This window comes from Mastigoproctus giganteus, chromosome 2 (genome assembly GCF_048544385.1).
Source record: "Mastigoproctus giganteus isolate SK-2022 chromosome 2, ASM4854438v1, whole genome shotgun sequence".
Classification (NCBI taxonomy): domain Eukaryota; kingdom Metazoa; phylum Arthropoda; class Arachnida; order Uropygi; family Thelyphonidae; genus Mastigoproctus; species Mastigoproctus giganteus.
This window is the reverse complement of record NC_143576.1, coordinates 128,428,219-128,451,355: the sequence shown is the minus strand read 5'-3', so window position 1 is coordinate 128,451,355 and position 23,137 is coordinate 128,428,219. Positions and strand designations below refer to the sequence as shown.

The following is a 23,137-nucleotide window of genomic DNA, read 5'->3' as shown; positions in this document are numbered from 1 at the left end:
TATGGCACATGGAAGAAAATATGCCCACGGCACATAAGTCTTCAAAGTGTCTGAAAAAGACAAATCATATGAAGAGGTTACAGATAAGATTGTAAAGGTTGCAGAGCTATTTCAGTTGGAGGTTGATGCCAAAGATGTGGAGGCGTCAATAGAGGAAGAAGAGAAGGAATTATCTAACGAATAACTTATTGACTTTCAGCCAGCGATAGTGGACAAAGCTCAAGATGAACCAAATGAGGAGCCGAGATGCTTCACCACCAGAGAGATGGCAATGGCAAGGTTTGAGAAGATGGATCCTGACAGCGAACGATTCTTAAAACTTAACAGAGGGGTGAATGATATTCTTGCTTGCTACAAATAAATGTATGATGAAAAGAAAAAAAGCCACCTTCCGGTCATTCATTCATATGTTCTTTAGTAAGGTTGAGTGGCCGACCCCATCTAAATCTCCACAGCCCTCAACCTCTGCAGCGGCGTACTTATCAGCTGAAGATGTAGAGTCTGGCAATGATGCTCAAGAGGCAAAACTTACTGATGTTATGCCCGTCTCCTCTCTTTTTTTTTTTTGTAATTTTATAATTTCGAAATTTTTTAAATTGCACGCTTGTAATTTTTTCTGCGCATGAGATAAAAAATTGAATAAATACAATAAATAATTCTATTCACATGTTCGTTGAACATTTCATTTTTGATTCAATTAATTCAGTGAGGACAGTTGCGAGTGTTACACAAACATAGGGGAAATTCCGACTTACATAGAGTTCTGCGGAATGCAACCCTTATGTTAATCGGGGAGTGGCTTTACTAATATTCTATGTGTAAATGTAGGTATTTAGTTTATAGGTACAGTTTATAGCCTTTTTTTTTTTTTTTTTTTTTTTGTCTCATCAATTGTTTGTTTCAATTTTTATTTTTTATAGGTTTATATTATTTTTTATGGGTTAATATCCAAGACTTTCTTCAGTAGCTTGCAGAATTGATTATTTTATGTTTGTCCAGATTTCCTCAACATTATCATTCTCATCTGATTTTAGTTTATCTTTCTCCTGCTTTCATACAGTTATACAATTTAAAAAGATATGAGTAGCAACAACTAAGAATTATGAATAATGGTATTTGTCTCTTCTGAGTTGAACATAAGCTTTAGCGCTGACTACTGACAGTCTTCAGTGAGAACAGAAAGGTCTGTCCTTGATCAAAATCAAGGCGAGATTTTGTGCATTTTATAACAAATTTAAATTCTCCAATTATCAGATGGAGGAAACATATACATAATAATATGCCTCTTTCTCTTCTTGCAGCATTGGTGATGCAGAGGAAGCTGTCCTACAGATATTGATGGACTTCATTTTTCAGCTGGTAAGTCGTGGAGAATTACAGTTGGCTCGAGCTCTGAGAAAGAAGGTAGTAGAAAAATGCGAGGCTCGTCAGAGAAGTCTTATGACAGTACCTATTCTTTTGCCATCCATGGCCATTACTACACATCAGGCATCGCTTCTTGATTTTAAATCTGAAAATTTGGCTGAACAAATGACTCTTTTAGATGCAGCACTCTTCCAGAAAATTGAGGTAAAGCTTTTATTCTTGGTATGTTTAGTAACTGAAATATTTATTCTTTTATTCAGAAAATTTTTTTTTGCTAGGCCCTAATTGCTAAAAGTGGCATATCACCATTTCCTTATATTGTGCTCCTAGATTTGTAGCAGCAGGGACATAACTAGTGCAGAGGTGAACATCACCACCAACCATCTCGCTTGTTGGTGATGACAGCATGTATACATAATTAAATCTCTGAATATAATGTTAAGTGCATCTTCTTAGTAATGGTGCACCAGTGATCTTTTGAAATAACACCTAATATTATCAAAACCCAGTTATTAATGGTCCAATTTTGTTCCTTGTACTATTCTGATAAGAAAATTATATCAGTGACTTAAAGAGGGAAGTTCTGTTTATTTTAAATATTTCAGTATCCTTTTCCAGAAATCTTCATCAGTACAATAAAGATAAACACAAAAATGCATCACTTACATTAAGAACACTTGAAAGAAAGCTTAAAGCATAAGAACACATCAACATTTTTTTTTTTTTTTATGTAAACCCCAAACACGAGAGGTATTAGAACCTATAGTACTTAGTACAAATGCTTGGGTTGGAGGTTGAGAAGACGAAAGAAGATATTTGTTGACATTGGACTTGAACTTCTGTAGACTGTAATTTTCAGGAAATATGTATGAGGAAGGATGTTCCAGAAAACGGCAGTTGAATGAATAAACGAGGAAGATGAAAAGTTGGTTCTGTGAGTTTGAAGTTGGACAGTAAATGGATGTTGGCTGGTGGTGGCATGTGTTCGGACCGTTTTGAAAGAGAGAGCGGGAATTATAGAAGCCAATTCAGAAGAACAGTGCCCATGGAAGTAACTGTAGAAGAGGCATCCAGCAGAAACAGTACGTCTATGAGACAGCGAGTGGAGAGACTCTGTTACAGATGAGTCATTAATTAACCTAACTGCCCTCTTCTGAATGGAATCAAGAAGCCTGAGAGAGGTTTTGGGTGCACCACCCCAGATGTGGGAACAATATTCCTTGGCAGGGCGGATTTGCGATTTATACAGAGTGGGCAGCTGTTTGGAAGAAAAGTAACGCCGAGAGCGAAAGAGAAAACCAAGTTTTTTAGATGCAGACGAAGCAATATTTGTAATGTGCTTGTGCCAAGAGAGATTAAAAGTCAGGATAATCCCCAAAAGAGATATATCATTTTTCCTAGAAATCGGAATGTCACTAAAGATAAGCATAGGAGCAGAAGAATCCTTTTTGTGAGATATAAGACAAGACTGAGTTTTAGAAGGGTTGAAATCAACTAAGTTGTCTTTGCTCCACTGGAGAATTACCTGAAGATTGGCATTTAAGGAATTGGTAGAAACTTTTCGAGAAATTGAAGCTGATTCAGCAGGACAAGGTTTCTCAAAATGGAAAGGGGAATGCAATGTGCTATCGTCGGCAAAACTATGGATAGGATTTCCAGTCAATGGAAGAAGGTCATTAATATACAAGAGGAAAAGAGTGGGGGAAAGAACTGAACCTTGGAGGACACCGGCATTAGTGGAGAAGTTAGAAGACAGAGAGCCATCTACCATCACCCTCAGTGAGCGATCACAGAGAAAACTGGATAATCAATTACTAAAAACAGTTGGCAAACCATAAGATGGAAGCTTGTTTACAAGACCTTTATGCCAAACACGATCGAAAGCCTTTGAGATGTCAAGAGCAACTACTTTTGTTCCCCTAACCTTTCCATTGAATTAGTCCATAAATGGGTAACATAAGCAAGAATATCACCAGTGGATCGACACTGATGGAATCCATACTGGTGATCGTTGATCAGACGGAAGGTTTCTAGGTAGTTTAAGAGTTGGCGGTTAATTGATTTCTCCATTACTTTCGAAAGAGTAGAAGTAATTGCAATGGGACAATAATTGGATGGGAGGGATTTGTCACCCTTTTTAGGAACTGGCTGGATATGAGCAAATTTCCAAGCAGAAGGAAAAACACCTTTGGAATAAGAAAGTGAAAAAAGGCGGCAAAGAATAGGAGTAAGTTCAGGAGCACAGGTTTTGAGAACAAGTGGAGAAATACCATCGGGGCCTGGAGCTTTCTTAGCATCAAGATTCGTTAAAATCCTTCTGACATCCTTTTGACAGAAGACCACAGGAGGCATTGAATGGAGCGTGTTGGGAATGGTGGAAGGTGTTTTACCAAGATCATTAATACATGAGTTGGAAGAAAAATGGAATGCTAGCAGGTCAGCTTTATCCTTGGCTGAAGTGGCAACAGAACCATCTGGTTTGGACAGAGGTGGGAGCAGAGATGGGCAAAAGTTGCGGCAATAGCTTTGGCAAGAGACTAGAATGATTGGCTACCATTAGGGCAAGAAGCAAGTTTTCTACTCTTAGCCTGTTCAAACTCTAGTTTGGACTGATTAATAATTGCTTTACAATTGTTGCGAGCTTTGGTGTAGGCAGAAAATGAAACTGGAGAATTAGAAACAAGCCAATTACGATATGCAACGTTCTTCTCTTGAACAGCCTTAGCACATTTATTGGAAAACCAAGGTTTAGATAAAGGACGAGATTTTAAAGTGGACTGTGGGATAAAGGATTCCATTCTTGCAAGAATAATTTCACTGACACAATCTGAGCAAACATTGACATCAGAAGTTTTGAAACAGTAATCTGACCAAGGAAAAGAAGAAAAGAAGTCTCGCAGGTCATCCCATTTTGCATTCTTGTAATGCCAAACAACACGAGGTTGGGAATAGCCATGAGATAAAAGTTCCATTGGAGAAGAGACGATCACCAAGTTGTGATCTGAAGTTCCTAAAGGACCTCTCACTTCAACCGTGTACTTAGAAGGGTTGTTTGTGAGAAAAATATCAAGTGTATTGGCTGTATGATTTGGATTGTCCGGTATTCTTGTAGATAAATGAACAATCTGTGCAAGGTCATTAGTAATTGCAAATGCCTGAGCATCTCGGCCAGCTGGGTCGGTGTGACTAGAAAACAGAAGCCAGCTGGAGTTGTGAACATTAAAATCACCAAGAAAATTACCTCACTGTTAGGAAAGTTGGACTGGAGAAAGTCAAGTTGCAAAGAGGGGAAGTCAAAGAGCTCCAAGCGATTAGTGGAATTGGGAGAACGGTAGAGACAACAGATGAATTTGATGCAATGAGGTAGAGAGATTTTAAGCCAGAGAAGATCAAAGAGAGGAGATTCCAAATTGCCAAGTCTCTGACAGGGAATATCAGAATGGATATATGCACAAGTAGCACCTTTGAGGTGAAAGGAATCATACCGCGAATAATTTGTGCATCTGAGATGAGCAGTAGTTGAATCAACTGATAACTGATATTCTGTCAGAAAAAGTACATGGGGTTTGGCAGACTGCAAGTGGAAATGGACATCGTTGAGATTAGAATTGAGACCACATATATTTGTGAAATGAATTAGTAAGTGCTCGGGAGGTTTAGATCTTTTCGCAGATAAGCTTGCTCTATTAGTTTGTCAATTCATGGTGTATTCAATAGTAAGAAAAGGTGGGTGGGACATGCTATATGAAGTAATGAAATTTTTGGATATGGTGTACATAGCGTAAGAATATACCCAGATCCTTGACATAATGTGGCCTCGACAATGCTCCCTGCATACACACTACTCGGACTCCCTCCAGTCACTATCTGGCAGAGTAGAGGTAACAAGATTATACACTAGCTGATCCGGAAGCCTCCTACAGAGTTACCAATAGGTTCGGTCCGGTGTACTAACTAGCGGCCGGCCTGCGAACACCGTTTTAGAGCTGTACCCTCGAAATGTAAGGAATATTGGATCTTGCCACGATGTTCATCATAACCTCAAAAGTCATCAATCGTACTGCATGATGGAAAAGATAGGGAATGGTTGAGCGGAACTTAGCTCTAGAGACTAAACATGGGTTCCACCACTTCTAGCCTCCAATAAGCAAAGTGGTGGTATTGCACCGGTTGATGAGAGTCATCTACCACCTAGTACTACCTGGTAACATAGAGCGGTGGCATTCCTCCATGTGGTGTGGTGTGGGCGCTGGTTCACACCTGGCTGGTCACCCACCATGTACTTGTGCATGGAGGTTATACCCAGGATTCATGCAGTATTCTACTAGTCATTACAAAACAGGTTGCTACAATATTTTGCATGCAATACACTATTCAAAATTACCAGGAAGGAAATGGCACATAGTTATAACAATAGTAAAAACTGATTTTGAAGGGGATGGATTATCCAGATTGCAAAGTTTGTTGATATTGATGAAGCAGTATGCAAAAGGAACGATCATTTAAGTGAACACCTTGATGTCATTAAATGGGCTGGTTTTGGATGGTCTGTCATTACTGAGCAGTTCTGCAATGAGAACTAGACTTGAGTGTGAACCTGAATTTGATCTTGATCATGCCATCATTATACTGGTCTGGAATTTTTTTTTTGTTTTTACATTCATAGATGTTTTATAGTAAGCGTTTTATGCTAAATCAAAAAATGTTTTTTTTTTGTCTGTAATTTTGTTGATAATATTTACTTCAACCTCCCCTGCACTAATATCATATCAAATAGTATATAAACTATAACTGTCTTTTTATTGAGGTCAGGAGTTAGACACATGGTATTCTTGCCAGTGCTGGTGAAATGGGAAATGAAGCTTGAGAAAGTCAACCAAGATGATATGTACTCTTCAACTTATAAAGTCTGACACAGAGAGACACGTTCTTTTTTTTTAACATTTAATTTTAATTTTTTTTATTTTTAAGGAAAAAAAACGAAGTCTGCCTATATAGAGCACAACAATATTTGCAAGAAAAAGAAAAACTGGAAGATGCCAGTTATATTTTCGTTATTAGCTTCAAGTTGTCAAAAACTGAAATGATGAATTAAAGAAGAATAAAATAAACTCCATCTAACTGGTTGAAGATGAAAGCATAACTTTATTCATATTTAAAGAAGAGATAGAAACATCTCAGAAAAAATAGAAAGAGAAATTCAGCCACCCACCAACACTTCTTGGCTTTTGGGGAGGGGGAGCTACAAAAACCTCTGATGGGTAAAAGAAAAACATTGTCTAAAATCCTCAGCTGAGCATGGCCTGAGTTTGAGTGGCTGTAGCCTCTTCATTCACTGTTTTACTGTAACAATCGGTAAGCAAACTCTCCTTACCAACAAAGTATTGTGAATAAGATGTTAGGAAACAAAGCTTATACAGCATGACCAAAAAAAAAAAAAAAAACTGGACTTTGGATTTTCACATTCATTCCAATAATTTGTCCACCCTTCCTTAAATTTATTCAGACTACCCACCTCCACAATTTTGTTGTTAATTAGGTAAAATGTAATTCCACCTGATATTGTTAGAATTAATCTATTAAGTGATATAATTAACCAAAGCCATAAAAAAAGAAAAAAAAAAAAACCAAAAATATATACACATAAATATAAAGAGCATCTATAGTGAAAATAAAGTATATAATAATTCTATTTAAAATTTTTGAAATAGTAAAGACTGCCCTGTTACCTTGTTAAACACTAAAAGGAAGAGAAGGATTCAAATTGGCCCATTAAATGATTTTGTAATAACTGAGATGAAAGTGGAAGAGAAATTGTCGAAGTTAAACATAAGAAAGGTACCAGGTGTGTAGGCAATCTATCCAATTATATTAAGGGAGGCAATGAGGGAAGTAAGCAAATCCTTAGCCATTATTATGAACGCATCCTTAGATTCAGGGGAGGTCCCGTGGACTGGAGATGTGCAAATGTATCTCAATTCACAAAGTGGGGGATCAAAGGGTAAAACTAGCAATTACTGACCTGTTAGTTTAACTTCTGTTCCAAGGAAAGTAATGGGGTCACTGGTGAAATAAGTAATGCAGGGCCATCTAGAAAGACTGCAGCCACAGTTCAGATACACCATGGGTTTGTAAAGGGGAAATCTTGCCTGACCAATTTGATTGGATACTATGATGTTATCACAAAGGAAAACTGGATGCAAAAAAATAATTCTGATATGCATATACTTAGACTTCAGGAAAGCTTTGATACTCTTGCACATAAAAGACTGCTGTACAAATTGGAGCAGTGTGCCATTAAGGGCAAGTTGCCACTATGGATAAAAGGATGGTTGAGAGGGAGAAGACATCAAAGGGTACTGCTCTACGTGGACTAATGTTATTAGTGGTGTCCCTCAGGGTTCGGTGTTGGGCCCATTGTTGTTTTGTATATTTATCAATGATATTGATGAAGGTATTAGCATTAGCATTAGGAGAGGCATTTGATGCAAGAAAGCAAGCTTATGCAGCATCAGCCAAAAAAAAAAAAAAAAAAACCCACTTCCACTTCACCCCTCTGTTCTTTCAAAATACCTGTCCAGCTGAGCCTTAAACTTATTTAGGCTATCAACCTCCACCACAAGGGATGGCAGTCTGTTCCACCAACCAACCACCCGCTGGCTAAAGGCAAATTTCCGCACGTCTATCCTACATCTGTCTTTCCTCAATTTGAATTTATGCCCTCTCAGGTGATTTTTCTGAGCTAGAGGAAGAATCCCATCAGCATTGAGCATGCTTAAACCATTCAAGGCTTTATACACCTCTATCAGATCACCTCGCTGGTGCCTAGTCTCCAGACACTGTAATTTGCAAAACTTAAGCCTTTCTTCGTAAGAGCACCCCTTTGTTCCATTCACTAATCTCGTTGCCCTTCTCTGTACTCGTTCCAGCAGCTCTACATCCTTCTTGAAATGAGGCCTCCAGACCTGTATACAGTACTCTAAGTGTGGCCTGACCATTGCCTTATACAATGGAATAATCACCTCCTTATCCCTGCTGGAAAAATTCCTGTATATCATTGACAATACTCCATGAGCTACTCTTGCAGCCCGTCTGCACTGCTCAGAGAACTTCATATCTGCCTGCACAACCACCCCCAAGTCCCTTTCATTCTCTACCACTGTCAGTGTAGTACCACAGAGTTGATACGTTGCTCTGGGGTTGCTGTTTCCCATGTGTAGTACTTTACATTTGTCAATGTTAAACTTCATTTGACACCTCTCAGCCCATCTGCTCAACCTTTCCAGATCCTGTTGCAGCAGCATAGTGTCAGTAGTGTCCTTGACAACCCTGCCAACCTTTGTATCATCTGCAAACTTGGACATTAAGCTTGATATACCATCGTCAATATCATTTATAAATACAGAAAACAATAATGGACCCAACACTGAGCCCTGAGGGACTCCACTAATAACATTAGTCCACGATGAGCAGTGTCCATTGATTACCACTCTCTGTCTTCTCCCCCCTCAACCACCCCTTTATCCATAGCAGCAATTTGCCTCCAATGTCACACTGCTCCAATTTGTGTAGCAGTCTTCCATGTGCAACAGTATCAAAAGCCTTTCTAAGATCCAAGTATATAATATCAAAGTTATTCCCTGCATCCAGTTCTTTTGTGACTACATCATAGTATCCAATCAAGTTGGTCAGGCAAGACTTCCCCTTAACAAAACCATGCTGTGTCTGAGCTATAACTGAAGTCTTGTCTAAATGATCCTGCAGTGCTTCTTTAACCAGTGCCTCCATTAATTTTCCTGGAACAGAAGTTAAGCTCACAGGTCTATAATTACTTGTGTCAGCCTTTGATCCTCCTTTGTGAATTGGGGTCACATTTGCACATTTCCAGTCTATGGGTACCTCCCCTGAGTCCAAGGAAGCTCTCATAATTATGGCTAAGGGTTTGCTTACTTCCTTTGCTGCCTCCTTTAATATAACTGGATAGATCCCATCCACCCCGGGTGCCTTTCTTGTGTTTATCTTCAACAGTTTCTCCTCCACTTTACTCCCAGTTATTTCAAGATTCTGTAGCTTACTGCTAGAGTTGAATACACCTCTGTCATTCCCCTCGCTGAATAACTCCTTATGTCTGAATGTCGATGCAAAATATTCATTTAGTTTGTTAGCTACCTGAGCAGGATCATCAACAGTTGACCCATCAATATCAAGTGGACCAATCTGATTCATCCCCTTCCTTCTAGAGTTTACATAAGTAAAGAACTCTTTGCTGTTTTTCTTTGCATCCCTTGCCAAGGATTTCTCGTAATCCGCCTTCGCCTGCCTAACCTCCTTTGTAACTTGGTTGCATATCAACTTGTATCTATCATAGGCTTCTGTGTCATGTGTTAATTTGTAAGTATCCCATGCATTTTTCTTCTCTGCCATATGCCTCATTAGTTCATCCGACATCCATTTTGGCCTAAACCTTGAACAATATTTCTTAGTTGGTATGTAAAGCCTAGTAGCTTCCAAGATAAGTTCTTTGAATGCTTCCCATTTTGAATTTGCTGTTGGTAACATCATCAGTTGGTCCCACTGTATAGAATTTAAATACTGTCTCAGTCCATCGTAGTCGCCTTTACGGAAGCAATAACCCTTCCCTTTACCCCTAATGGTAGTTACCTCTTTGAGTAAATCCCACTTCAGCACACTGTGATCACTGCCACCTAGTGGTTCATTTATCTGCAGATTCTTAATGCATGAAGAATCACTGCTGATAATCAAATCAAGAGTATTACTCCCTCCAGTTGCCTCCCGAACATGCTGATGTAGAAAACAATCATCCAATAAATCCACAAAAGCCCTGCTAGTGTGTGAGTAACCAGCCCCCAAATTCCAGTCTATATCTGGGAAATTAAAATCTCCCATTATAAGACTCTCTGATTTACTGGCCCACTCTATTTCCCTGTACAGTTCCTTATTATACTCATCAGAGTCATTAGGCCTATAGCACACTCCTACTCTCAATTTTGATCTCCCAATGCTTATGTCACACCAAACTGACTCAACACTGCACTGTCCAGCGATGTCGACCATCTTCACTTCCTTGGTTTTTATGTGTTTCTTAACTAATAGCATAACCCCTCCCCTCTTCCTATCCTGTCTATCCTTTCTGTAGACGTTGTACTCCTCAAATTGCAGTTCTGCATCCCTTATATCTGTGTGACACCACGTCTCTGATATCCCAACAATATCTGCCTTTGATGTTTTGAGCAATACCTCAAATTCATCAAATTTATTTACTAAACTCCTAGCATTGGTGTACTCGCAAGTATACCTGCACCTGTTTCTATTCTTAGCTACCCTAACACAACCCATGTGTTTACTTGTACCGCAATGGCTCCCAGCAGTCTCTGAAATACTACGCATCTTGTTTTTCAGGCTTCTGCTCATTCTAATAGAAGCAGTGCAAGAATCTCTTTCACCTCTGCCAGTGGCTACTGTCAATCTATTGGTCTTTGTCTCCTCCCAAGCTAGCAGTTTTCCGACCCACCTAACACTGCCTCGATAGCATCAGCAAATATTCTTGCACCCTTTCTATTTAAGTGTATCCCATCCCTGTAGAAGCAATCTCTCCTGTTAACAAGTACAGTCCAGGCTGAAAAAAATTCTACCCCTTGAGCCTTGCACAATCTTTCCAGGGCCGAATTGATCGACAAGGCTCTCATCATATACTCCTTCCTATCGTGTCTGGGCAGAATTGCAGACACTTTCAAATTCAACCCTAATTCTCGGCTTTTGTTCAACAGTGACCTGTACTTGTTAAGTAATTCTGCCGGTCTCCTGCTCTTAATATTATTAGTGCCAACGTGTACAACTATATCACCTTTTGTGCCCTTAAAAGATGATATTCACTCTACAACGTCATCAACCTTTGCCCCTGGCAGACATACCCTGGTCCTGTTCCACCTATCTTTTTTACAAAGCATGTTCCCCGTTTCCCTGACAATAGAGTCACCAACAACTACTAGTTCCTTCGGGACCAGCGCATTCTGCCTTGGGGGTTGTCTCTGTGTCACGCGATGCCCAAGTGCAAGCTCTGGCGTTGATGTGGGCAGCTGAGAGCTTGATGGGCCCCTCAATTTAGTTTCTTTGAGGGCATCCACCCTGTCCTTCAAGCTCTCATATAGGCCCACAAGAACGCCGAGTTGTTGCCTGATATCGATACACTCCTTGCATCGCGCACACACAAAGACATCCCCCTCGGCAGTATCATGTCCCGTACCCGATTCCTCTGCAAACATCAAGCAAACAGTGCATCTTATAAGGCTGTGAGTCAGAGGACAACTGCCCCCCCTCAGCTCTGCTCTGAGCCACAGCGCTTCCATTAGCTTGAGCCTTTTGCTTTGCTGCTCTGGTCTGAGTCATGATTCTATTAATTTATTAATTAATTATAATTAATTATGTTATGTTATTAATTATGTTAAATATAATTAATTATGTTATGTTTGTAATCTAAGTCGTTATGTATTTATTTGAACGTACAATTTAACTGCTAACGAAGTTCAACTAACGCTATCTAGTACGGCATACAACTATCGTATCACAATGGCGGGAAATTTACGAACGGTAACGGAGTTGAAACACGTGGAAACCTTTACCGATACTTTTATGGAATTACAAGGCCGAGTAAAGAATAAATACACCAAGTTAATCAGAAAATCACAAAATAATGTTATACTACTAAATTTAAATCAAAAGTTTTAGAAAAACAATAATTTCAAATCAATAAATAAGAAAAATCCACTTAGCGGCTTGAAACACGACCGTCTCTAGTAGCCTCGTCAGCAGACTAAAAAATATTTTAGTTCTTATTTCGCCCGCTGGATGGCGCCACTTATTTTCGGCATTAAATATGTGAATTTTATTTTTGTGTATCAAGGTATATCAAGCTTAATGTCAAAGTTTACAGATAATACAAAGGTTAGTGGGGTGGGTAATAATAGGAATGATGGTATGCTACTGTAACAGGATCTAGAAAAGTTAGGCAGATGGGCTGAGAAATGACACTTGAAGTTTAACATTGACAAATGCAAAATACTGCATATGAGTGGCAGTAACCCCAGAGTAACGTACCTACTGTGTGGTACTAAATTCAGGGTAGTGGGGGGGAAAAAGAGACCGGGGGTAATTGTGCAGTTGGATACAAAGTTCCCTGAGCAGTGCTGCCAGGACAGCCCATGGGTTATTGTCAATGATATGCAGGAATTTTCCTAGCGGGCATAAGGAGGTGATTATCATACTGTATAAGGCAGTGGTCAGACCATATCTTGAATATTGCATACATGTCTGGAGGCCTCATTTTAGGTAGGATGTAGAGCTGCTGTAAAGCATATGGAGAAGGTCAGTGAGATTGGTGAAGGGAACAAAGGGGTGCTCTTACCAAGAAAGACTTCAGATCTGCAAATTGCAGCATCTGAAGACTAGGCTCCTGCAAGAGGTGTTTAAAGCTTTGAATGGATTGAGCAATACTGATGGGATTCTTCTTACTCAGGCTACACACATGGGGGGGGGGCACAAATTTAAATTGATGAAGGACAATTGCAGAATAGATGATGTGTGGAAGTTAATAGTTTAAATAAATTCAAAGAAGAACTAGACAAACTATTGTAGGGAATGAATAGGTGAAATGGGAAGTGTCTTCTTTTTTTTTTGACTGATGCTGTATAAGCTTGCTTTCTTACATCATATGCCTAATGCTAACTGCAGGGGTTCACAGGTTCATGCCTAATGCATGAACCTGTGACAAAAAATAATAGATGAAAAGCACCAGACAGCAAAGTAGACTGAATCAGGCAGAAGTGTGGGAAACAACACTATCTTAAATAGACTACAAAATACCTTTATGTTGGACCTAATGAAATTTAACAAACACAGCAAGGAATAAAACTGAGACTAAAAAAAAAATAATAATAAATAAATATTGTGGGTGCATGATCAAGCCCACAGTATTTCAGACCTTGCTGTGGCCCACACTTTTGCCTGATTTTAATCTGCTTGGCTGCCTGATACACTTTTTTGTCACATTTCAAAATTTCATCTTTTGATTCTTATTTCTTAAAATTTTAACTTCATTTTAGTTAATTTATATTATAATTTGGTAATTACAAGTCAGCGTTTACTATTTGAAGTTTTACATTTATGTCTACGTTTTTTTTTTTAAACATCTTTGATACTCCATGAGTCAGGAATGTGTTCTTTGCTTACTGGTTGTCATAGTGTAGAGAGGAGCTGCAGTCACTCTTTTCCTTTGCTTGCTGAAGTGCCTTGTAGTGCTCCTCAAAGAGGTAGATGTTTTGGGGCTGATTTCTCTTTCTACTTTTTTCCAGATATTTCTGTTTATTCTTTATATAAAATGTACGGGCGAGTTGTGAAAAAGTAGCCTGTTGCTCCACGCTTGAAAGAACCAGCAGCCAATCAACACGCGACTAGCCACCTGCACAAACAAATCTTTCCCTCATAGGTTAGTAGCATGCATCACCCCTCAAGGTCAATCTTGTTGGAAGACAATGTTTTGCCGGACGTAATCCAGTTTGTGTCTTGCGTGTGCGTGTGTTTGTAGGGGTTTTCTGCATCATGCCTTATTCAGTTCCAGAAAGAGTTGCAATTGTTGAGGCATATGTGTGTATGGGTTCATTTAAGGAAACAAGAATGTTTGCGAAACAGTTCCCCACTGGCGGGATACCAGCAAAATGCTGTATACAGCAACTGATGAAGAAGTGGCATGAAACAGGACATGTCCTCAATGCGAAAAAGAACAGAGTCCCATCTATTCGTACTGCGATATTCATGAGAGGATGAAATTAAGCCCCAGGAAGAGTACCCGGAAATTAGCCCAGCAAGTCAGTGTAAGTCGGACAACATGTGTACATGTACTGCACTCTCTAAATTTGAAGCTGTTTCGTGTAACATGCGTGCAAGAATTAAAAGAGACAGATAAAGTGAAACGTGTAAATTACTGCAGGTGGCTCCTCAACAGCTTTGTTTATGGGATGCTCAATCAACTCAATATTTTATGTCAGATGAAGCCTGGTTTCATTTATCTGGACACATCAATTCTCAAAACACAAGGTACTGGGCAACTGAAAATCCACACCAACTCCATGAAGAACCGCTTCATGATGAAAAAATTGGAGTGTGGTGTGCCATATCAGCATGGCAGATTGTAGGGTCCATATTCTTTGAGACAACTGTTAACACACATATGTGCCTTGCACAATTAACCCCTGAAGAGTGGGAGTGGTACACATTTCAGCAAGATGGGGCCACTTGCCATACGTCCCACAGAGCGCTGGCCCAAATTCATGAAGCCTTTCCAGAGAGAACTGTCAGCAAAGATTTATGCCCCCTCCCCCACATTCCCCAGACCTGTCCATATGTGATTTTTACCTTAAGGGGAAAGTTTGAGATGAACCCATGCACTCTTCCGGAATTACAGGAGAACATTCATACTGCTATCGCAGGCATCGATGGTAGTGTTGCAGAGAGTTTGCCAAAACATGCTGACACGGGCTCAGCACTGTCTTGCAGCCTGAAGTCATTTCCAACATCTTCTTTAACGGCAGGTAATGTACTATACATTTACCCATTTGTGCATGTATTGTAGTTTCATTGATGCAGCTACTTTTTCATGACTCACCATGTATAATTTACATCCTCACTCCATTAGGCAATTCTTACTTTATTCTTCTCTAAATTCATCATCAGCTTGTGAACAACTTTAAGCTGGTAAAGGAGAAATACTATCTTACTGGATTTCTGGAGTTTTTATTTCTAAAATTTTTTCACTTGTTCAATTTCTCCATTTTATCATAACTTTAAGCCTGAAAGGAAACACATTCTCATTGGCAATTTGGAATTTTCCCTTTTCTTTCACTCATTTGACGTACTTTATGGATATAATGATTGGAAGAAAAGGCATACTTTAATTTATTATCTTAACAATTAGTATTATTGGTGTCAAACTTTAAGTAGATGTGGAGAGAAAGAGAGACATTATTTTGGTGGATTTTTTCAATATTTAGTTTTCCCATTTGGCTGTTGCCGGCAAGAATATCACAAGAGGTATGCCGCAAATATTGTGGCACTCCAGAATGAGTTTTCATTCTTTTGTTGTACCTTTGAGACAATGGAGTCAGAGAAAGAAAAAGACTGCATATAGTATGGCCTTCTTACAATCATGAAGATGGCTGTTATTTCAGTTTTGTGATATACAGTTTATAACAATAAACAGGACATTTCTTATCTGCAATAATACCTGAAGAATTCAATGTGTGCCTGTTTCTTCTCCACTAAAAAATCTTGTTAGTTTTACATTGGATGATGTCTGATGCTAGTAATAGAGAAGGCGGTTCTGTTAACGGAAAAATTTCAGTTGTAAACCACAGCTTTACTCACATAGTGAACAAAATGATCTGATATGGAATTTTGGGTGTGCTGGGAAAGTTTGTAGAAGTTCTAGAATCTAGACTGCAAGCTGAGAACTTGTTTTCTCCAGGTACATTCCTTTCTTGGTTCAGAAACTATTAAACAGAATCTCATATTTTCCCCCAGAAGTATCTACTAGGCTACTGCAGTAACATTGCTATACTGGAGTCCAGAAAGCATTCAAACACATGTTGGTTTCATACTGAAGGACACTGACACACACACACTTCAGCAGTGTGTCAGAGTAGCCTTTGATTACTATGACACACTGTATCCTCTTGGATAAATTTCCCACCAATGAACAGTAGACTGCAGACAGTGACCAGCTGACTTACTGATATGGTATGTGTTGGTCTGGTCCTCATCCAATGTTTCAGTTCACCCTATATGGGTGCAAATTGGGACTCTCTGCTGGCCATTCCAAATTTTGTATGTTCACATTTATGAATCATTCTTGAACAGCACTAGCTGTGTGGCATGGGTTCTGATCATCTTGTTGAAACAAACATAGGTCTCTACCAAAAAACTGCCATATTCTTGAGCTTGGAATTGTCCAAAATGTTAAGGTGGGCATTGGCAGTTCCACTAAAGGTCCTATAAGAAGAAACAGTGCCACACTTTAACCCCATATCCTCCAAACTTTATTGTTAACATAATGCACTTCAGCAGCAGACATTCTCCAGACATCCTGGTGCATAATGCCCTTTAGCTACCATTGTGCCGTAATCCAACAACAACCAGGCATCCTCTGCACCCACCCATCTGATTGGAATAGGGAGTAGCAGGATTTGACACTCCAAAGAACTGATTTCCATTGCTCTATGAACTTATGGTACATTTTGGTTTCTCACTGCTACTCTCATATGAAAACCTATGCTGTGCAACTCCATACATAGTGATTTTGTACAGGCCCAAACTCCTGATTGATTTTGCAGGGATATCTGACCAGATTTTCATAATACCCTTCCAAGTCCCCTAGTCATATGGAGTGAGCATTCATTTTCTTCTGAGTTTCTGGATGGCACTGTCATAATGCTTCCATTTCATAACATCGCTGATGATCAAATTTGGATGATATCAGTTGTCAGTAGTTGCATAAATTAACAAACCAGCAATGTGACATTTGACAGTAAATCCCTCACAAAATCAGTCAGCTTTACTCTACATGCCATGACCAAAACAACTAACTTTTGTGGCTCGTACACCTTCCTTATATATGGGCTAAGTCACTTATTTATCCAGGAAGATCCAATGGACTGAAAACAGATGTCCGGATACTTTCTGTAGGGTAATATATTCAAGCCATTGCGCTGGAAACAAAAATCAGCTTACTGTTATATACATAGGAAAGCACTTGTCACCAGGACATACCTGCAGTTCTAAAGCTAATACTTGAGGAAGCTCTTAAAATTGTTTAGTTTAATTGTTTAGTGAAAGGATTACTGCTGAATGCCCCAGCTTTTTGCTCAGATTCATAATAAGATAAGCAGAAACTACATGTGGCTCCTATTTCACAGTGAATACATTGGCTTTCATGTGGAAAAGTTTTATCTCATCTGGTTGAGTTGTGAAAACTTCAAGTTTTTCTGAACAAAACCCCCAAGCCATTTCCAATCACACATGCACGAAGCTGCATGTGTGATTGGAAATGGCTATGTATGCTCCTTTGAACAAGCTGAATTTATTCTTGTAAGGCAAAGTGACCGTGATTATGGCAAAACTGAGCTGTGGGGTAAATGCCTTAGTCATCACAAACAGGATTCCTTGCCATGCCATCTCCTTATTACTCCATGATCAAGTCAGATGAGGACCTTGATGCTGATGTTGCAGTCTATGAAGGAGCACATGGAAGGTTTAAAGATAAGCTTTTCTAAGCACTTTTCTGAATGAGATGACTGCTTTCAGTGGATAGAAACTTATTACATTAGCTTCAGAAGAAGAGCTGTTAGAGTTTGATCCAGATGACTTCCTGAGAACAGTTTCAATAAAAGGCACTGACGTTGTTTTGATTTTGTGCTCATTGAGTACAAGTATGCTGCCATGCTGAAAAAGCAGTTAAGTAAAATATGCCATTCTTACCTCATACAGTCAGTCCTTGTATAGCATGATAGTTGTGTTCCTAGAAACCCTCAAGCAGTGCAAAATCTTGCAATATAAACAACAGGCCCTATGGGAAAAATAAGGTTAGGTGCCGAACACCCAAGATTGAACACACATTTGTAACCAAAACATTACCAAATACAATAAATAATTGTAATGAAATACGTAAGTATTTAATTACGATTATTACGTAATAAAATATTGCTAATGATTTTGCTTCTATCGTAAGCAAAATTGTTTTTTATTTGATTTTCTATCCAAACGGATGACAGCCGTTCCAACTCTTCCAATTCTTTGTATCTTAATCTAATGGATTTTAATTACACTTTGAGTTGTTCCTGCTATGAAAGTTGTTTTTATTTTCTCTGCATTCTTTGTAATCTCGGCGTTGCCTCATTTAGGGCTGTAGTACGTGCAATATCACATGGTCTTTCATTTCGTTCAAAGCGTTTCACAATTTCATATTTTTTCTCTATCGACAGAGGCGGACTAACACTGGCCTCCGGCCCACCGGGGTTTCCCCGGTGGGCCGGAGGCCGGTGTAATTTTGGCCATAAACCATAGTATGAGGCCACTATAAATTTTCCTGGGTATGAATTTTTGACCCAGTCTGCCTCTGTTTATCGATATTGCTTTTCTTTTTCTCTCTGAATCTGCAGTGTCTTCCTTTTCACACCTTTTAAGTATTTTACTCATTTTTAGGGAATAAAGCACAATTACAAAACGAGGAGGCATGCTTGATACACGTAAACAAAGCTACGCGCGTGTAGCAACTGAATAAACAACACCGTAAAGGCAGAGATACACTATTAACACCTCACATTTCTAGGGGTTACTACCATAAAACAATAAAAACAATTTCCAATTGCGTTCCTGCTAGTGGAATCTGTTATTAACTGGTAGTAAACTCGATCTAATTGCATTTGCAATTATACCGATAGCTGGAATTGTGTTGGTTTTTACGTTAATCTTCTCTTCATTCCTATCGTGTTGCGTTCGGTTGGGGTGATTCTGCGTTCGACTGCCATTTCTTGTAAACACAAAGGCGAATCGTGTATAAGCGAATTCGGTTCGTGTTATATAAGATATCGTTCCCCTATTTATAAATCGTGTATGATCGAATTCGTGTATTGTAAACACGTGTTGTACGAGGACTGAATGTACTTGTATGACATTCGATTCTTGACGCTGGTTGGCATCAACCCTATTATGATCTGTCAAGGTCATTTAAACCTCAACGAATTTCAGATTTTATGCTCTTTTTCTACTATGTACATACAGCTTAAACTTCAATACCTCAAAAAAAAAAGTGTTTTCTTTGATTTCTCTATTGGAAATTTTAGAAATCTATTAGTTTTCCATCAAACGGAAAAACTGGAGGGACAAGAATGAAATGCTGCGAGCCTTTATTAGTATGTTATTAATTTTTGTTTAATATTCCCAATGTAAACAAGTGGGAGTTTCCCTTGCTAAGGCTTGCTTTAGAAAGGCACTACCTCATTTGCTGGAGTTTTCCATTGTCTGCTATGCAGACCCAGTAGTAACCAGTAGGTTGAAGTAGGCCATAACTGTTTCTTTGGATGCAAAATAAAATAAAACTGCATACTCCTCACAACAAAATTTTTGTAAAAAAGCAACTTATATATATATATATATATATATATATATATACACCTTCTTTCTTCTTCATTACATCTACTAAGAAAATTTCGATTTAACTTGAAAGCTGCATTATAAATTCCAAAAACTGGCATTAAATAGAAAACACCACACTGTGTGTAATAATAATAATAAAAAAAAAAAAAAATCATAAGTCGCTGAGACAGAATGGCACCATTTCCTGTCACTCCCATAACTACCACCCACCACTGGATGCAAAAGTAAAACAGATCCACCTCCCGCTGGATGAAGATGAGAAGTAGAAATATTGACCATACCGCATTAAGTGTGGCACAAGATAAAGTCACTTGCATTCAGGCCTCAGGCAGAGGTGTCGGTTCAAAAAGATGGAGACAATCTCCCATGGACGACAGTGGAGCGAGTGCGCTTTCTCTGCTAGTGATAACCTAGGTAGGGAGAAGCCAATGCATGAAGTGGAACATCAAAATGAATACAATCATCATGCAAGCATACTACAAAGTAATGAAGCTAGAGAGAGGCGTGACAATGTGCAGGATGAAACTACACACTAAATGGTTGAAATGGTTCCCAACTGTTCAGGTCACCAAACAGCAAATAGCAGACCAGAGATGGACCATTGTCAGAAAGAACTTGATAGCTACTGAAATCTGGGAAAAAAATCAAGCAGCATGTGAGCAACCAATTGCAAACAACAATTAATACAGTTACAGTGGAACCAGAACTGGAGGAACAGCAAATATGAGAAATACAAACCTGGAGCAACTGAAGTGGAAACAGACAAGGTCATGACATTCAGAATAGAAGAGGAGGGGAGGAAAGCCCTAGCAGAATTCGAGGGAATGGACCCTATAAAGAGTCACACCATACTGAAGCAGAAACCCAGCAAAATCCTCTGGCAAGTCACAGACTTCCTCAAAAGGCAAAAAATACTGGATTATCTCAAGAACAACAAAGTAACGTGAGACGCTGTCTTCATAGCCTTTTATTATGCTGGTATAGCAGCCACCAGGATGAAAAGAAGGGAAACCAGAGGAAACATAAATTGAAAAGCAAAAACAAGGAACCAACAGCCTGGGAAAGAAAGCTACAGCAAAAGATAGAAGAGGTAAGAGTGAAGATAAACCAACTGACCCAGTACCAACAGGGTAAAAGAAGTAAGTTGATCAGGAAAGTGGAGGCCATCCTCGAGAAAGACAACATCCATAGCAGAAATAAAACCTATAATCAGAGGATCAAGGAATACCTTGATACCCTCAAGCAGAAACTCCAGGCACTCAGCAAGAGACTTTACCATCACAGAGAGAGTGCTCAGAGGAAAGCAGACTCCAGGATATTTGATGAAAATCAGAGAGCCTTCTACAGAAACATTGGACAACAGGAAAAGGAAGGCAAAGAATCCCCTTACCATAAGGCACTCAAAGAGTTTTGGGGCAACCTTGGAGCATTGAAGTTAGCTATAACAGCCATGCCACCTGGATAGATCTAGAAAGGAAGAAAACCAAGAACGTATAAGAGATGACAGAATGAGAGATTCATGAGGAAGAAGTATAACAGTCAATCAGCGTCCCACAACTGGAGACCCTCAGGAATAGATAACATCCACAACTACTGGTACAGGAAGTTCAGCTACACACACACACACAGGCAAGGCGCCTCCGTAGCCAGGTGGGCAGGAGCAGCAGTGCATAGCACATGCTTCTTGATTAGACTGGGGGTTCGAGCCCGTGACCACCAAATACGGAGGATGCGGAAAGGTCAGGAAATGACCACCGCATATCCCCGAAGCAATATGGCCTTAGTTGCTAATGCTCCTAAAAACCAAATAACAAACAAACACACAGGCAAATAGCAGAGCAGTTCTCCCAGATAATAAGGCACCCTGACACAATCCCAGAGTTGTGTTGCTGTCTTTTTCATAATTTCGGTGGATGACCTCTGATGATGACACTGGGATTGTGAAAGACACTGCAATGTTATCTTATTTTGGTGGCCTTTTCACTTATCTTTATTTTTAATTTCCTGACTATTTCTTCTTTTTCATACCATATATCGCTCACAGTGTATATCCCTATATTCAATATGTTTAAATCAAAATTTTCTACATACAATATATATATATATATATATATATATATATATTTTGATGCCTTCATGGTTAGTTACATATATAGATAGTTTCATTGTTAACAGCACATTTTATCAATAAATGAATAAATATGCATTGTTATTTCTAGATTCCTGAAGTTTTGCTTTGGGCAAAAGAACAAAAAGAAGAACTGAGTCCAAATCTCACTACTTTTACAGAGCATTTCAACAAAATGTCTTATTGGTAACATATTTTTCTTTCAATTGAAAGTAAACATCTAATTAATAATTTCTTATTTTAAATAATAGTTGGCATGAAAAGATTTTGTTCATTACTAATAAGGCTTAACGATATATATACATATATATATATATATATATATATGGTTAACAATAAATATAATTATGGTGTATTTTTATTCTATCAAGGCGCCTCCGTAGCCAGGTGGGTAGGAGCAGCAGTGCGTAGCACATGCTTCTTGATTAGACCGGGGTTTGAGCTCGTGAGCCACCAAATACGGAGGATGCGGAAAGGTCAGGGAATGACCACCACATATCCCCGGAGCAATATGGCCTTAGTTGCTAATGCTCCTAAAAACCAAATAACAACAACAAATATTATATCAGAAAATCTTGTACACTCCATGCCAGACAGATGCAAAAAATAAAATTCATGGTGGGCCAACAAAATATTAATATCTGTTATAGAAGATGTAACGATTACCAAAGAAACGACTGGTTCAGTTAAAGAAGTTAGTCCAGCAAGAGAAGAAGAAGAGAGTGAAAAGTATTAGAATAGGATCATTGAACATGGGGAAGATGAATGGAAAGAGTAGAGAGATTGTGGATTTGATGCAAAGAAGAAGAGTGAAGAAGATCCTATGCCTACAAGAAACAAGGTGGAAGGGAAATAAAGCAAAAGAGCTCGGTGAAGGGTACAAGTTGTTCTTTAGAGGAGCAGATGAGAGAGGAAAAAATGGAGTAGGCATTGTAGTTGATAAGGAGTTAAAATATGGAGTGTGTGAGGTTAACAGAAGGAGTGATAAGATTATGAGCATCAAACTGGAAGTGGGTGGACAATTGACGACAATAGTATGTGCGTATATGCCCCGCAAGTAGGATGGGGGAAGAAGAAAAGGACAGTTTTTGGATGGAAATGGATCAAGTGGTCATGGCAATACCTGAGAAGGAGAGGTTGATTGTTGGGGGTGATTTAAATGGACATTTAGGAAGAAGCCAGAGAGAGGAAGGAAGAGTGTATGGAAGGTGGAGATTTGGGGAAAGAAATAGAGAAGGGGAGAGGATAGTAGAACACACAGTGGCATTCGACCTGGCGATAGTTAACACCTATTTTGAAAAGAAAGAAAGCCAGCTGATAACATACAAGAGTGGGGAAAGGACAAGCCAGATTGACTATATCAAGTGCCGTAGGAGGCATCTAAAGGAAATGAGGAACATCAAGGTGATAAACGGAGAAAGT

General features: G+C 39.1%; 1 protein-coding gene across 3 annotated transcripts in view; it reads left to right on the top strand.

The window, feature by feature from the left end:
* Positions 1-23,137, top strand: part of C3G (C3G guanyl-nucleotide exchange factor) — a 410,407-nt gene that overhangs the window by 331,204 nt on the left and 56,066 nt on the right. For all 3 annotated transcript variants that reach the window (XM_090368667.1, XM_090368668.1, XM_090368669.1), the window contains exons 14-15: positions 1,302-1,569; positions 21,807-21,901. In XM_090368667.1, coding sequence (XP_090224793.1) covers positions 1,302-1,569; positions 21,807-21,901 — 363 coding nt within the window. The remainder of the gene's footprint in view (positions 1-1,301; positions 1,570-21,806; positions 21,902-23,137) is intronic.